Source organism: Lepidochelys olivacea (genome assembly GCF_965140295.1).
Source record: "Lepidochelys olivacea isolate rLepOli2 genome assembly, chromosome: 18".
In the NCBI taxonomy this organism is placed as follows: domain Eukaryota; kingdom Metazoa; phylum Chordata; order Testudines; family Cheloniidae; genus Lepidochelys; species Lepidochelys olivacea.
In genome coordinates, this window is record NC_140428.1 from 17,964,519 (window position 1) to 17,981,780 (window position 17,262).

At 45.8% G+C, this 17,262-nt stretch overlaps 2 protein-coding genes across 2 annotated transcripts in view; both read right to left on the reverse strand.

Moving 5' to 3' along the window:
* The window catches only part of TNFRSF1B (TNF receptor superfamily member 1B), a 42,846-nt gene extending 39,312 nt beyond the window's left edge, over positions 1-3,534 (reverse strand). Inside the window, exon 1 of the mRNA XM_084651668.1 lies at positions 3,269-3,534. Within this exon, the coding sequence (XP_084507794.1) occupies positions 3,269-3,334 (66 nt within the window). The 5' untranslated portion in view covers positions 3,335-3,534. The remainder of the gene's footprint in view (positions 1-3,268) is intronic.
* Positions 3,535-6,307: 2,773 nt separating this feature from the next.
* The window catches only part of TNFRSF8 (TNF receptor superfamily member 8), a 39,871-nt gene continuing 28,916 nt past the window's right edge, over positions 6,308-17,262 (reverse strand). Inside the window, exons 9-11 of the mRNA XM_084651739.1 lie at positions 16,689-16,714; positions 13,292-13,511; positions 6,308-9,963 (exon numbers count right to left, since the gene is read on the reverse strand). Of these exons, the coding sequence (XP_084507865.1) occupies positions 9,716-9,963; positions 13,292-13,511; positions 16,689-16,714 (494 nt within the window). The 3' untranslated portion in view covers positions 6,308-9,715. The remainder of the gene's footprint in view (positions 9,964-13,291; positions 13,512-16,688; positions 16,715-17,262) is intronic.

Genomic DNA, 17,262 nt, shown 5'->3' on the forward strand with positions numbered 1-17,262 from the left:
GTATCATGGTCATCACTCATCCTGCCAAGATCTAGATTGAAACTCCTTGGAAACCAGTTATTATTTACAGGATGGGTCACCGGGGAGAGACCAGAGGCACTCAGTTTGCAAATGAAAGGCATGAGCCCTTGTGGGCTGCTGAAACCACTTTTATTAAAAACACCGAAATATTCTGGGTGACTGAAATGTTCTAAATGGCAAGATTTAGGCTCAGTTCCTGTGGGTAAGTGCCGACTTTGACAAGAATCTTTCAAGTCACTCAGAATGAATGAGAAAAACAAACCAAGAAAAAGTGTGTCATTCAAGAGCGATTTGCTTTGCTAGTTTCCCCTGACTGAACACTCCTGCCAGCAAATAAAATGCTGAGCTTTCATTAGACCCACTATGCGCCGGTTCTTTAAACTGATCACATTTTGCAATAATGGGCAGGAGATCTCTTTTTTCCACATCACTACGGTGGCTGCAACATTTTTGAAGCGACCATTTTGTTTTTCAATCTGCACATGATTTTTTTTAATTTTTTTGCTGGTGAAAGGTGCAAGATTCACAGCCCCAAAAGACCAAATACCCCTATTTGTCAACAGAATGGGTACAGCATGGACAGTGATGGTGAAAGCTTCCCCAGTTCTCCGCCACCAGTATGGGACCACGTGTAGAAGTGAGAAAGGAGTTCACTGTCCACAACCCGGTCAATCTTTGGCCTCGCTGAAGCTGCCAGCAAGGGGCACAAGCAGGGCTAATTGTGAGGGTTTGGGTGATGAGACGCACCACGAGACTAAGACACAAAGCAGGCAAACAAATGCTAACAGCTTTTAGCCACTACTTACCTGGGCTAGACTCAAACTGGAAGACTATAGCTGAAAAGCTTGCTAAACTGTTACCAATCCACCACGGTATCCAGTCCCTCTAAAATACCATTGTGTAACTCCATGTGTGTTTTTATCTATACACACACACACACACATATATATACACACACACACAGATTGTCTGGTCACTTTAGCTTTTCATCCTGTAAACCCTAAATAAATACATAAATAAATTGCACATGCTATCAAAGCTTCCCCTACATGGGAAATATTTTAGAACTTGAAATAAATAAGACAAATGTACATATCAGTATGATGGAGGTAAATTATGAATTTCCAATTCTGTACCTACTCAGATAACATCACCCAAGATGCTTTAGCCTATATAAAGTGTTTGTTACAGTGTACAGATATTTTAAACATGTGGTCACAAACTATTACAAAATCACTTCGCCCTAAATATCAGAAAGGCAAATGACACCTCAGATCCCTCATTACTGTACTGAGCATGCAGATCAGTGTCAAGGTCCTGTGGCTCACCCCTGACTATTTCATCTTTACTGTGGCTCACCCCTGACTATCTCACCTTCACTATCTCACCTGTTATCCAGGTCCCTCCCCTACTACATTCATTTACTTGAAAGCTATTTTCAGCTCTTTGAATATCTCAATTTTTCTGGTGTTCTTTTCTCCAGATTCCTAGTCCTGTTCACTAACGTCATTCTGGTCTCCAGACTTCTACATTTGCTATAAACAAGCATCAAAGAGCAAAATCCTGGATTCTCTGCACATCCCAGGCTATGGGAGATCGGGGTGTGCAAGGAACACAAGACGAGGTCCATACAAAGCTTCACTGAAACTCTCTTTCTAAAGCAGTGATGCTCAGAATGAAATTCATGAGCCACAAGTGGCTCTTTGCAGTACCTGATATTAAAACACTGGGTAATTTAATTAAATCATTAACCAGTCAGGATGCTTTTAGTATGTTATTAACTAATTAAGTTAAATTAACAACTTATTTGCTATGGGAATTGTGTGTGTGTATATATATATATATATAAACACTAAAATATTTCCCGTCATACGGTTTAAATATGAATAGTACTACAGTAAATGAAACAACAAATTCACACTACTCCAGCTCTTTTGGGTAATGTTGATTGTTAATTTCACTCCTGAACCACTGAGATCTGAGTATCACTTATCTAAAGTATTTATATGGTCTCCCTTGCACAGTAGTTGAGTAGTCACCACCTTTATTGTATTTATCCTTGCAAAAATCCACTCCACAAATAAATCAATACAGTGCGTAAACACAACATTCAAAGTCAAAAATGGCCTTTCCAAAATGGCCTCTCTCACTTGACAAGGTATGTGCTCTGTTAGACAGAAACATAGTGGAAGGGTCCAAATCATGCTGTAGATCTAAATCAAAGGACTTTTCTATGTATATAAGGGCAGATTTTCAAGTCTTATCAAGAACAACCAAAGGTTCCTGTTTAATGCACACAGATTTTTATTCTGCACTTGCCAGGGTGCAATTAGCCTGTACAAAACACGCGAACAGGCTAAGGAAGCGGATATACTGTAGGGCTAAAGCGGATTCCACAAAGAGGGAACCCATGGAGCGTGACAATGTCTGAATGCGTCCGATGACGTGAGCTGTAGCTCACGAAAACTCACGCTCAATTAAACTGGTTAGTCTCTAAGGTGCCACAAGTCCTCCTGGTCTTTTGGCGAACGTTTTTTTTTTAAAGTAGTGGAATTTGTAAGGCTGCGAAGGGTTAACACTTGGCTGGGATCGGAGGGTCTGCAGAACTCAGAGGGCACAAGCAGAGGCCGCTGGGGAATGACAAGTAGTCCTAGCAGGAAACCAATGAGCAATTCGTTCTCTCTCTCATTCAGAGCAGAGGCACCAGATGTCATCGTCTCTCGGGCGCAGACACGGGCTCTGCTCAGCACGCAACCTCTGGGCCGCACCGCAACGCACATAATCAACACAATCAGAATCGGCTGCAGGCACCCAAACCTCGGCGCGCTGAAGAGGGGCGGCGGGGGGGGGCGCTTTTGTGCCACGGATGACGGCACCCAGCTGCGGAATCTGGGCTTCCTCGTAGGGTCTCCCCACCTCTGGAAACTGGGCTCGCGGGGTGAAGGCAGGGGAGGGGAGGCGGTGAACTGAATCAAGCCCTAAGGAGAGGAGGCGGCGGCGGCGGGGGGCTAAGGCAGAAGCAATCGGGGGAGCGGGCCCCCCCACCACACACACACACACACACACAGGGCTGGGTTAGATCAGAGAATGGGCGCCCAGCCGGCTCCCCGCACCCGCGGGTTCCCAGCGGCCGCCCCGTCCGGAGTCCGTGGGAGCCGTTCCGGGAAAGGGCCGGAGCCCGGCCGGGCCCGGGTCCAGCGCCGGGGGCCCGGGTCCAGCGCCGGGGGCCCGGGCCGCGCTCACCCACCTTGCCGGGCAGCGAGCCCCCCACGTGCAGCAGCAGCAGCGCGCCCACCAGCCAGCCGGGCCCCATCCTGCCGCGCCGCTCGCCCAGCAGACCCCGCGGCGCCGAGACTGAAACCCGGAGCCGGCCGAGGGGTGGAGCGGGGCGGCGCCGGCTCCGGGACGTCCCCCCGCCCCGCGCAGGGCTGAGCGGAAGCCGGCCGCTGCCCGCCCTCTGTCCCGGGCCGCCGGCTAAGGCGTGGGGGCGGCTGCTGCCCCCCAGCTCTCCTTGCCTCGCCTGGAGTGTGGCCCTGCAGGGTGGGAAACAAATATCCGAGGGGAGGGATCCCAGGGAATAAGGCAGCTTGCGGGAGGCGGATCCAGTCCCCACCCCCAAAGGTCAGTCCCAGCTGTGCACGGCGCAGGATGGGTCGCACGTGCCTTGGGCTTGGGACAGGGCAAAGGGGGCTCCCCCCAGGAGCTCCCCCCGCTGGGGGCCCGAGGCAAGAATATTTTTGCGGCCGCTAAGGGCGACTGCTTGCCTGGCCTTGTTTCCACAAACCAAAAATATCCCACCCCAAGCTCCACTAATGCAGGGGGTAAAAAGGCCTCATTCAATGAGATGAAGGGGATTTGGAGGGCAATACTAAACTGAGGCCCTTTCCCCCGCTTGGGGCCCTGAGAAATGCCTTACGCGCCCTGCTCTACACTACAAACCTATGTGGCTATAACTCCGGTTTGCTCAGCGACACAGTTAGCCCGAGTGGACCAAACTCCTGGTCGACAAGAAGCCTTCTCCCGTTGATATAGCTACCACCTCTCAGGAAGGTGGATTAACTACGCCAGTGATTCTCCAACTTTTGTACTGGTGACCCCTTTCACATAACAAGCCTCTGAGTGCGACCCCCTCTTATAAATTAAAAACACTTTTACATATATTTAACTCAATTATAAATGCAGGAGGCAAAGCGGGGTTTGTGGTGGAGGCTGACAGTTTGTGACCCCCCCCATGTAATAACCTTGCGACCCCCTGAGGGGTCCCAACCCTCAGTTTGAGAACCCCTGATTTATGCTAATGGGAGAAGCTCCCCCGTTGGGAGTAGGTAGGATCTTCACTAAGCACTACAGTGGTGCATCTGCTGTGCTGTAAGTGTAGACAAGCCCTTCCTTTGCTCATACCTAGCGTCACTACTGCCCGGCGGGGCTGATCCAAGTGTGATGGATTAGACATATTCCTCCAGGGCAAATGACACGTTTTTCCCCTTCCTGCACTGCACCCATGGCCTGCAGTACAATCAGCTGCACCTGTCCAATTGGAATCTATTCCCTGAGGCCTTGTGTACACTGGGACGTGACTCATGTCTTTAGTGCAGACAAAGAAAATTGTGTTTAAGAACAGGTCTGCTACTTGTGATTAACCCTAGGGTACCTTTCCAAGGTTAACTATGACCAGCTAACTGGCTTTAAAATATGATAGTAAACATGACTTAGCACCTAGTGTAGACAGGGACAAGGCTTGTTTAAAAACATGTTAGCGGATTGTGGTTAATGCCCTGGTCCTCTCCAGAGTTAACCATGACTGAGTAACATGATCCCTGTGTGGGAATGGGGAAAACCATGACCAGCTAAGAAGTTTTTACACAGGCTTGTCCTGCTCTACATTGGCTGCTGTCATGTTTGACATCAAGATACGTTTTCCCATTGTAGACACAGACTATGACTATAAAAAAAGTTTCCTTGTCTGAATTTACTCTGTAGCAAAAACTGTCATGTTTTATGGGCCAAACACTACTTCCCTTACTTGTGGAAATAGTCCCACTGGCTTCAAGTCAACTCTTGGGAAAGGAGAGAAGGTGGGGGTTCAGATGCAGCAATGATGTGAACCATAAAAGTATCTGGATAGATTAGGGCAACACCAATTAGAGGGAGGGGGGAAGACAGGAACTACACAGCAGGGTGGAGTGGGGATGGGTAGTGTAGTCTCAGCAGGAACGTTTCTATCTAGGTGGTTCCTTTTCTGTTTCCCCTTCATTATTTATTTCTCTGAGCTGCTATTTTGCCTTTGTTAACACTTCAGCTTTTTCCAGTCCCTTCTACAGCTTCATCCTCCACCAAATACGCTTTCTAAACGCGTGATATTAGGGGGGATGGAAATCACACTCCAAGCAACCCACACAGTCACTGTACAAACATCTGTGAAACTGCTTCAGGGGTTGCTTGCAGGCTAATAAATCAGCTATTATCCAGCCCTCTCCTCCACACATTCCAGTGGAGTCAAGGTGAGGACTGATCATCTTAACCTATGATGTAATCTCATACTCCATGAAGGTTAAATTTGGTTCCAACTTCAGAACTCATTTGAGTATCTGGGCTCCAGGCCACAGCTCTTCAATCCAGCACTCCTATCTCAGGGAACTGTGCACAGCCCCTGACAAGGAGGCATATCGGGGTCTCCCTGTATGGGGGGAAAGGGGATTGCTGGCATGGTGGACAAGGAGGAAACGAAGGTTCACACAGAGCACCTGCCACAGAGCTAGAATGGAGGACCTGCTATAGGGGAAGGAGAGAATGAAAGTTTATATAAACACCTGCCAAAGGGAAGGGGGAAGAAGGAATGGGTGTGCCTGATCCAAAGCCAAGTCCAGTCAATAGAAAGACTCCCAGTGGCTGCAGTGGCCTTTGTCCTTTCTCCATCTCACCCTAATTATAATAAAACATAGCATTAACCCAGGGCCAGCCTTGCTCTCTTTTTTCTTAGGCACACACATACACAGGTTTGAACTTGGGGGCGGGGGGAGGAAATAGGTAATTTCCCTCAATCTAATATCTCAGCCCTTGTGAAGAAGATGATTATGGTGCCCAGAATTTACCTTTACTCCCTCCTCTCCCAACACTAGCTATATTTTATACATCAGCTCTGCGGCAAGCAATACATTTTAGCACATGTATCATCTCTGTGGATATTTCTGCTCTTCTGTTCTAATTAGAAATAGGAACTTTCAGTTCTGAGCCTGAATTTAATTTACACTGAAGTTTATTGACACCCAGATGAAGGCTTCTTTCCACATTGCCGAATGCTGTAAATAAGCCTTAATGGGAATGAGAATTGGACCCTTTGGACCGTGAATTGCATTCCCTGGTGAAGAGGGAACCTGCAGGTGCTAAACTGCTTTCTTAAATGTTAAAATTGTTTGGTCTTTGAAATAAGAAAAAAAAACCCACCTTTTCATTTTCCTGGGACCGATCTGATTCTTTAACACTTGCATAATTACAGGGCACTTTATACAAAGTTTCAAGAATATCAAAAAGAAAAAAAGTGTGCCCACAGGCTAAACCACATTTAATTTTTTCATCGTAAAAGTTAGCAAAATTGTAATTTTAACCAACTACATTAGATCTCGCAAGAAAATGCATTTGATCCCCCTTGAAAAAAACTGTTGTTTTAACAAGATTCATATATGCACAGGGCACACACCTCTATAACTAATTCCATTATTGTGGAAAACCCTTACAATCACAATCACATGAGCATTGTTATTCACAAAACCGCGTTGGTGTTCATAGCTGAAAGAAGAGTCATTTCTCCATAACCCATGCTGAGCCCTGGGAAACAACGAGGCACCCGTGGTTAACATGAAGAAAGTCTGGGCAAATTTGTCCTTTGTGGTTTCACTTCCTTCTTAGTTAACGACAGTATTTGGTGAGCTGACCTTCTGCTGTACAATATCAAGAAGTTTTAGTGAGAAACGTTATTTCAATTTGCTTCCGTCTTTACCACGTGCAACTTCCACTGAAGAGCACAGACAATAATAGAGATCCAGACTGTTGCCTTTTGGTTTTAGGAGCAGCAGGTCTTCTGCATGTAACAAACAAGTACAACAGAGAAGGCACACACAAGAGGTTTCTTTAACACTGCAGAGGAGCCAAAGACACATGCAGCAGCAGTAGAAACTGCGTGCTGAGCAGCTCAGAAGCTTTATGGAGAGGAAAGGAGAATTCAAGAAGGAATGAGTGAAGGGAGTGCCCACGTTGGACCCAGCGTCGTTTTGCAAACGAATTAGAGACAGCGAGTCTGGCTGCTGGGATTCTCCGGCTTGCTCTGCCTTACTGCATCCTCGGAATGTCACACTCTGTGCCTCTGGTCCCACCCCATAACATAGTTCTTCCCTCCATCACACAGGTAGCGCGAGGCTTCACTGAGGTTTGTAAAGTGCACTGAGAGTCTCAGATAAAAGGCCAGTTGAAAACTAACATCAGGGCAGGGCTTGTGTAACAAACGAGATGCCAGAGTCTCAAGCAAATTTTTTACTTTCATAACTGACACGGCAAGCCCAGAGGTGATACGGCTCTGAACTGCCGAGCCGAGAGGGGTTGGGGCTCAGCCCTGGCACAAATTAAGCCCTGCATAAGGAAGTACTTCTCCACACAATGCACAGTCAGCCGAGGGAATGCATTGCGGGGGGATGTTGTGAAGGCCAAAAGTATAACTGGGTTCAAAAAAGACTTGGGTAAGTTCATGGGAGATAGGTCCATAAATGGCTGTTAGTCAAGATGATCAGGGATGCAACCCCAACCTCTGGGTATCCCTAAACCTCTAACTTCCAGAAGCTGGGACTGGCTGACAGGGGATGGATCATTTGAAGTTACCCTGTTCTGCTCATTCCCTCTGAAGCATCCAGCACTGGCCACTGTCAGAGACAGGATACTGGATTAGCTGGACCATTTGTCTCATGCAGTATGACTGTTCTTATGAATACACTAGAGAAGCATAATTATCCGTCACTGTATTCTGTCCAATATAAAAACTACTGAGCCGGTAGTAATTCTGTGGTTCCTCTTAAAAAAAAAACCTATCAAGATTTTGATCGGTATGTCATGTAGCTCATTTTCCATAATCGTGCAAAAGCGCAGTCAGCATGGATGCATTACATTTACAGTTATAGATTTAGCAGCGTGAGAGGTTAGCATCTTGTATAATTTGATGACAAATCGAGAGGTTTTTTTTTTTTTAAACAATATGTAAATAAGTGCTTCCGAGATCACCTCCTGCACTTCTTCCAAAAGCAGCAGAAACTGACAAAATGAAAATGAGCAATGTGGCCTTTATATTTAAAAAAAATAAAAATAAAAAAAACCCTCTCTTTGTTTTGTGAAATCAGTGTTTTTCCTTTGTTTTCCTTATAAGACTATATCCATATTCACCAGGCCTGCTTAATTCAGACTCGGAGGCAAAGTTCACTTTCTGTACAACATCTAAATATTCAAAAGCCTTTGGCTTTTTCTGGAGAAGGCCATGATGTAGCAGCACTGCCAATCCCAAACATCAAAATCTTGGAGTCTGAATTGAAAGAAACATGATACTTTTTTTTTTTGATACATTTGGATAAAACAGCTGTAGAAAGGGCTCAAAGAATGCCGGACCTCCATTCTCTTTTTCCCTTCCTCTTGGACGCCTCGTCCCTCTTCTCCCTATTTATGTACGTCTTCTCCTATTTTATTTCTAGCATGTTATGTCTATCTCGTAGTGCCTGGTTTTGTATTGTACGATCTTGCAGCTTTGATGGGTTATAAAACGGCATAACTGCATTGAAGGTCCCGTGAAGCATGCAGTATTGGGAAATATATACAAGCTATAAGTCGTTTACCTTTTTGATCTTTTCATTGTCTGTTTTCATTATCAAAATCATTTTAAAAAAGTAAATCATGGAAATCCTCCTTGAGTCCAGCTTCAAACTATTCATGAGATTGGCTTAAAAAAAAAAAATCTTGAATAAATGTCGGATTTGTTTTTATTTACAGTCTAGTTTCTGTGCCTTGAGGGCACACTTAAGTCATGTTTCCAAGCTTTTCTCCTCAATCATCAGGGCTAGAAACTTTTATTTAAAAATGAAAAAAAACAATGCTGAGATTCCCATGTGATCACATGACTCCAGGAGCTGGTACTTTCAGAAAAAAACATGTGAGTATAGCAATAAAATCCCAAGAGTTGGTAACAATGATAGGAATGGGACAACTACTGTAATATAGATATAGGCTCCAATATTCAGTCTTTGGATCCTGACTTGAATTTTCACAATGGAGGTGCTTGGAAATAGATTTTATTCCATTCAGTTATGAAGATGGGGCAACTGTGGGGTTTGGATCAGGATCCAAAAGTCCTCAGAGTTTTGGAGTGTTCAAACCCGGGGTTTTGATTCAGTCCCATCTGTAACTGGATGTGGAGAGGAGGAGTGGAGAAAAATATTTGATGTGATCCATAATTGCAAATTCTTCTTGTTACTATTGACGATTCTCTTGTTTCCTGGATGAAATCAATTCTATGACACCTTATACCAAAGTTCTCCCATGACCCCCCAACCATTCTTCCAGCACCTGAGACAATAAGGCATTCATGGCTCCCCAGTGCACTGGATATCACTCGCACTATGGGCATCTCTGTAGCTTTAGTCTTCAAGATCTGCTCTGCAAGACATCACTTCTCAGTGGCAGTGGTAGGGTGATGAAATTCCTTGCCCTCCTCCTCTACTGGAATCATTACATCACCTCCTGGAAACGATTCTGTCTCCTGCTGCGGATAATGCATTACAAGTTCTTTTTCCTCCGTGTTTTCTTGGGGCTCGGCATCATTTTCATATCCTCTAACCGCGCAGTTCTTGCTGACGGGCACTTCTGAAATGGACCCCACAATCACAGTGTCGGCTTTCATTATGTATATTTTGTCTGCGAAAGGAAGCAGATAGGAATCAATCCTGAGCATTACTAATGATCATTTCTGGTGCTAGACAGAGACTGTTTCCTCTGTTGCAACGCTTGGATGCCAAGCTGAGGTTTCCCAAAGTTCAGAAGTGTGCAGATCTGGCCCATCTCGAGCATAATTCCCCTCTATAATAAATGGTTACAGCCGTGCCGGCCTTTGATATGCGTCCCACTAGTTCTGAATAGTCAGTCTTGGATATTCATAAGGCACCTTTCATTTGGAATCTAAGTACTGAACACAGTGAATGAAAGGGAGGGCACGGAAAGGCCACGTGCAAGAGAGATCTGGATATTTCATACTATAAAATTTCCAATTTTTTTGGATCATATAAAATGTTTGGGGTCAATATTTGTTCACTTCTCCTGCAAATCTCATCTGTGATTACTGAACCACCTTCCCTTCACCCAGCAGCATAAACTATGCTTGAAGTTCTTCTCTAACAGAAAGATGTGTTTGCTGCTTAACAATGATCAAGGCTCTGGCCCTTCTGCAAGGACCAGAGAAATTAATAACGCCAGCTACCAGAATGCCAGAGTCTTCTACGACCATAGGGAATACGCTCTAGGTGGTTTTTGCTTCAGTCTACAGCGACACCAATAGCGGCACGAAAAGGCTGCCTTTAAGCAAAGTTTTCAATTGAGAGGAAACTCAGATAGCTGTGACAAGAGGGATAACTGAACTCTGTTTTTAGGTCTTGCACAGGAGACTTGGGATCAGGCAATGCAGGATCAGCTACACTGGAAAGGGTATTTTAGGACAGATTTGTAGGACATGAATGTAGTATCCAACACGTTAAACCTGGCCCTGATGGGAAAGGTCATTCAAGGCCTTCATTAGGACTTGAATGGTACACTCCACCCCAGAGGTCACTGAAGTTCAGTGGTACTGTGGGTAGGGGCCGGTACCTGGGGATGACAGACTTTACATTGTTATCACAGAATCACAGAAGATTAGGGTTGGAAGAGACCTCAGGAGGTCATCTAGCCCAACCCACTGCTCAAAGCACTACCAACACCAACTAAATCATCCCAGCCAGGGCTTTGTCAAGCCAGGCCTTAAAAACCTCTAATGATGGAGATTCCACCACCTCCCTAGGTAACGCATTCCAGTGCTTCACCACCCTCCTAGTGAAAAAGTGTTTCCTAATATCCAACCTAGACCTCCCCCACTGCAACTTGAGACCATTGCTCCTTGTTCCGTCATCTGCCACCACTGAGAACAGCCGAACTCCATCCTCTTTGGAACCCCCCCTTCAGGTAGTTGAAGGCTGCTATCAAATCCCCCCTCACTCTTCTCTTCCGCAGACTAAACAAGCCCATTTCCCTCAGCCTTGCCTTGCAAGTCATGTGCCCCAGCCCCCTGGTCATTTTCATTGCCCTTCGCTGGACTCTCTCCAATTTGTCCACATCCTTGCTGTAGTGGGGGCCCAATACAGCAATACTCCAGATGTGGCCTCACCAATGCCTAATAGAGGGGAATAATCACTTCCCTCGATCTGCTGGCAATTCTCCTACTAATGCGGCCCAATATGCCGTTTGCCTTCTTGGCAACAAGGGCACACTGCTAACTCATGTCCAGCTTCTCATCCACTGTAATCTCCAGGTCCTTTTCTGCAGAAGTTACAAGTCCATCACTCACAGGGTGGGAGGGTTCTGGTGCATTTGCAGGACCTATGAAAGGCACTTAGTTCCGAAAGATCAGCACTAACGAGAACAGGGTAGCCCAGATTGGGAGCTGACTTCCATGGAATACCATACACCATGACCTGGCAGATGCTACTGGAAAAAGTAAAATAGGCCAGGCAGCCAAGATCTCTGGGGAATGTTAATTCAGACTGTTTGAAGAACTAAGCCAGGATGCCATGACGTCCAAACATACAATCAGTTTGAAAACTGGCACACAACAAGCCCGCACTTTAACGATAACCTTTCCTGGTGGAGCACAGTACAGGAGCTCTGTTCCAAAAACCCTACTGCCGTGACCACACCATGCCCTCTAGTCAACTTCACTTAAAAGTGTTTCTCAGCATTTGCACCAGGCATGAAGAGAGCGTGGATTGCATACAATACAGCAGTGGTTCTCAACTAGGAGTACGCAGAGGCCTTCCAGGGGTTACATCAACTCATCTAGATATTCGCCTAGTTTTACAACAAGCTACATAAAAAGGGCTAGCGAAGTCAGTACAAACTAAAATTTCATGCAGACAATGGCTTGTTTATACTGCTCTATATATTATACACTGAAATATATAATATTTATATTCCAATGGATTTATTCTATAATTAAATGGTAAAAATGAGAAAGTCAGCAAATTTTCAGTAATGTGCTGTGAAGTGTATTTTTATTTTTGTATTTTTATGTCCGATTTTGTAAGCAAGTAGTTTTTAAGTGCGGTGAAACTTGGGGGTACGCAAGACAAATCAGCCTCCTGAAAGGGGTACAGTCGTCGGGAAATGTTGAGAGCCACTGCAATACAGAATCTGCAGCACGCCTCATCTCGTCACTCTGCAGTTCATCTGACAACCAGGCTTTGAAATGACACCGGTCACTAAGGAAGACCCTTCCTCGTTACACTAATGTGCTTAACTAAAGGGAAGCTCTCAAACCAAATCATTTCGTAACATCAAACTCAAATCTGCTCACTCATCTGTCTCCCTGTAACTGAGAGCAAGTTCCAGTGGAGATTTGTCCTTCCTTCAGATATACACATAGGGCCAGATCTCAGCTGGTGTCAATTTGCCTAGGTCCAGTGGAGTTTCTGCCAATTTACTCCAGCAGAGGATCTGGACCATCACTCAAGATTTTCTGCAGAGGAGAGGAGGCCCTCAAATGCATCTTCCCTTCCAGCCTCATTGCAGAAACTGCCTGTGAAACATGTCACTGGGAAAAATATTACCATCGTTTTAAAACAGTTTGCCAGGCTGGAGAAGAGTTGCGATTGAATATATTTTTAAAAAATATATTCAGTCATTAAAGCTTCACCCACTGTACTGCTTAATCCCACCCTGGGCATGCTCCCAGCTGCACAGGAAATGGCCTTTGCTCATTTTCTCCTTTGCTCCATATCAGCAGCTCTTGATTTCCCTTTAAGCAGTTTTCTTTGGCAGCAGTCACTCCGGGTTAGGAGTCTGTGCTGCTTGGTTGATTGTTAGAGGAACTGTCTGGAGCCAAAGTCATGCAACTGACAGTAAATGAAAACTTTAAAAAGCTTCCAGTAATGAGACAAATGGGATGAATTCCTTCCCTCCTCCCCAACACACACACTATTCTACAAAGGTGCACGAGACTCACCGATTCGGTTATTAGTGTGGTCCCTCACTCGGGAATCAGCAGGGTAGTCGGTGGCATTCCCAGTGCTCTGGATCATCTCAGCCAGGCTTGAGTCGGGACTGGGATTTTTTTCTGAGCTGGAGACGAAGTTGTTGTTGGTTTCCACAATGGGGTTGGGGAGTCTGTTTAGTAACTCCCTCTCTTCTGACTCTTTGTCAGCTTTCAGCATACTGAACCTCTTCTGTCGACATAAAGAGGAGACGAATAGGGCAGTGAACCTATAGCTCACATGACGAGAAACAAAACAGGGAGGGACCGCAGTAGCTTTGGAAGCAACCGCATCCCTCTGAATCAGGGAGAATAATAGTCGTATTCACAGAACACCTTCCATCAGTTGAGGTACAATTTTCAAGAGGGCCTAAATGACTTCCGAGCTTAGGAGCCTAATTCAAAGGAACCTTAGTTCCTTAGGGCCAGATTTACAAAGATACGAAGGTGACTAATGATGCTGATAGGTGTTTACCAGGATTTATAAAGTGCCTAAGCAGGTTAAACTCCTACCTGCAATTTTAGGCCCTAAATATCTTTGCACGTTGGGACCCTAGCTGCTTTTGAAAATTTTACTCTGTCTTAAAGCACTTGAAATACAGAGGTGAATTAAGTCTCATAGCACTCCTCATCTGATCGAGGAGTAAACTGAAGCAGGGGGAAGTTAAATGACTCGTCCAAGGGCACAAACTGAGAAAGCGAGCGTCTTTGGCAGAGCCAGTGATAGAATCTAAATTCCCAGGCCTGTCCCATAAACACAGACCATCTGTCCTACAGAAATTGGATACAATGAACTTTGTGACACGAGACCTAAAAAATATATATCTCCTGCCTGCTCTGCATGACACAATCAGCAATGGGGATATATCACTGAGAACTGGCCTCAAGAGGACAGAAGTTATCATTGGCCTCCACCAGCTTGCCCTTTTTGGTCACGTTGCCGGACTCAGAGGCAAAGTCCCTGCACATCGAACTCTGAAGATCAACTATGAGGTCAGGAGGGTCACTGCCCGGTCACAGACTGGCAGCAGTCATGTGGTCGCCCGCGATTAACCTGGCTGCAGCAGATCAGTAATGATCCTGGGGCATTACGAGATACTGCACAGTGCGGTCATGGACATTCAGCGCTACAGACCTCCACTGTCTAAGCATATGGATGTTTCTGCTCTGCATGGTCTGGTGGCATTTTCATGGAAGTAGCATCCATGGCCACGACTGTCCTCTCCCCAGCTGTAGCACGGCATGCTGTGCACCCGTGGTTGCTGTCCTAGAGGTAGCTGCACTCCAGCGGTGGAGTATAGAATTTGCAAAGCTCTAGGGCCGCAGTTCTCAAACTTCGTTGCACCGTGACCCCCTTCGGACAACAAAAATTACTACATGACCTTAGGATGGGGGACCGAAGCCTGAGCCCGCCCAAGCCCCACCACCCTGGGCAGGGGAGGCCTGTGAGCTGGGCCCCGCCACCCAGGGCGGGAGCTGAAGCCTGAGCCCTGCCACTCAGGGCTAAAACCCTTGGGCTTCAGCTTCAGCCCCAGGCGGTGGGGCTTGGGCTTTAGCCCCGGGCCCTAGCAAGTCTAACGCGAGCCATGGCGACCCCATTAAAATGGGGTCGCAACCCACAGTTTGAGAACCCCCTGCTCAAGGGGAGTGTTGTACGTGTAATAAACAGAAATCCCAGGGCAAAGAACTTTGTTTTAATGGATGTATTCAGGCAGAACTTCAAGCTAGACAGGTGTTAAGATGGTCTTGCTCTGTATTTAGTAGTAAGCTAAGCAAATAGCACAGCATGAACTTATGGAGTGCTGGGTGATCAAGGGGCAATGAATTGAAAGGAAAACAAATGCATGCACATTTCCTCTGATTTCTTGCCCTCTTGTGGAAGGTCAAGCAAGCACAGGATTTGAATTGGTATTACAGAACTGCCGCATGGAGTCACTGCAATCCTGTGTCAGAAGAGCTCCCCCGGCAGGGTTAATTATTATTCATTTATTTAAAGAGGAAACTCAGATCCAATTAACCAAAGCTATATAGCTCTCGGGTCACAAAGCCAAATTCTGCTGATGGTTCCTAGCTCTGCTGCTATTTGCACACGATTAGATCTGCAAAAACCAAGCAAGGGGTTTGAAGTGTGAAGTTCCCAGCACTTGGCACCTGTCTGACTCATTTTCTACGAAAAAGTACGAAAGGAAGCTTCATGGACGGCAGCAGCTGGCCGTGAAATATTGAACTGATGGTAGAAGTTTGTAAAACCACGTTTCTTTACAATTGGAGGTTTCAAAACATTTTAACAGGTGGAATGAAATGCTTTTAAAAATACAGAGCTCAATCGCAAGACGTAGCTCACTAGCCCGGCATACATGTTGGCTTCAAAGATGACAGACAAATAAATTTACAACAAAAGACATTTACTTCAATGGAGCCATGACAATTTACTGCAGCTCAGGATCTGTGCTCTAATGTTACTGTGTTTGTTTATGTTTGATTTATTCACCTCCAGCCCGGGATATTCTTACTTTATCATTACCATTGTTTTGTATTAACTGGGAATATCCCCACACTGTAGATGGGGGGGGCATGATTTCCTGAGGGTCATGTTGGCTAACCAGCTTCAGTCGGCGTTGTTACACCAGGCCTGGCACACCCGGCAAATAATATCCTCTTAACACCCATTTTAGGACAAGTGCTCTTGCCCACACCTGCAGAAAAGGGAAGGGGAGACCAGAGGGGGCTCAATCCCAATGATTTCATTGGGGGTGACAAGTGGAGATGGGATGAAACTGCAAAGTTCAGATCCAAACTGCTCCCAAAAGATCAGGCACGTTCGCATCTGTGATTTCGGTTCCCCCCCAATCTAATGACAACAGGTCAGAGCCTGCACTCCCCACTAAAGCAAAACCCCCATTAGCAGCAGGACATAGATGGGAATTTTGCCAGCGGAAGGCTTCCAAGATCAGGCCCCAAATAAGTACGGATACATCCCCACGTGCATTTACATCAGAGGTTACAATGGGAAGGGGCAAACTGAAGGGCAGGTTTACACTTAAAATGCTTTGGTGAAGATACTGATGGGAGACTGTCTCCTGTCGGTGTAGTTAATCCACCTCTGCAAGAGGGAGTAGCCATGTTGATGGAAGAAGCTCTCCTGCCGACATAGTACTGTCTACACGGGGGTTAGGTTGGTAAACTGCCTCGCTCAAGGGTGTGGATTTTTCACACCCCTGAGTGACGTAGTTACACTGATATAAGGCTGTTCTGTAGACCTGAGAAGGTTGTCACTGATGGTTTAAAAGGACATTATAAAATACCACTAATTATTTGTGCCCCTTTCAGGGAAAACAGGAGTGATTTGGGGAATCTATTTCATACTTACGGCACAGTTCTTCATCAGATCAGAACCTACAATGAGAAGCGGGGGCGGGGGGAAAATCACATATCATGGGTGAGTTTATATTAATTTAACAATCACAAGATTGTTATTATCAATTATCAATGCCTCGTCTTGTATTTGTACAGCAGCCTTTACCCTGAGGGATTTTAAGTTATTTTACAAACTGACGTACCTTTTGCATTCCTTCCCTACTACTAAAATGCGGGCACATTTGGAGCGAATGCAGCTGCTGTTTATATAACCAATAGTTTAAGCAGAGTAGTAAAGGAGAACCCCATATTCAATAAAGAATGAACCACACATGCCAGATGTTAGTCACGTTGATTAACGCCCCGCTGAATGTATTTAGATACGAGGGCAATGAGAACAGAAGAAAAGCCGGATAGAACAGACTATCCAATTGAAATCGCAAGGGGAGGTTAGCTGGGCAAAATGTAATTGTGAGGCTGGCAGGCCAGATGGCCGCTCTTGCCCAGGCTGCAGGAACTGGCTAGGAGCAGACAACCTCATAGCTGGAGACCAGACCAGGTCAACGGTACATTAGTTTTGCTCAGAA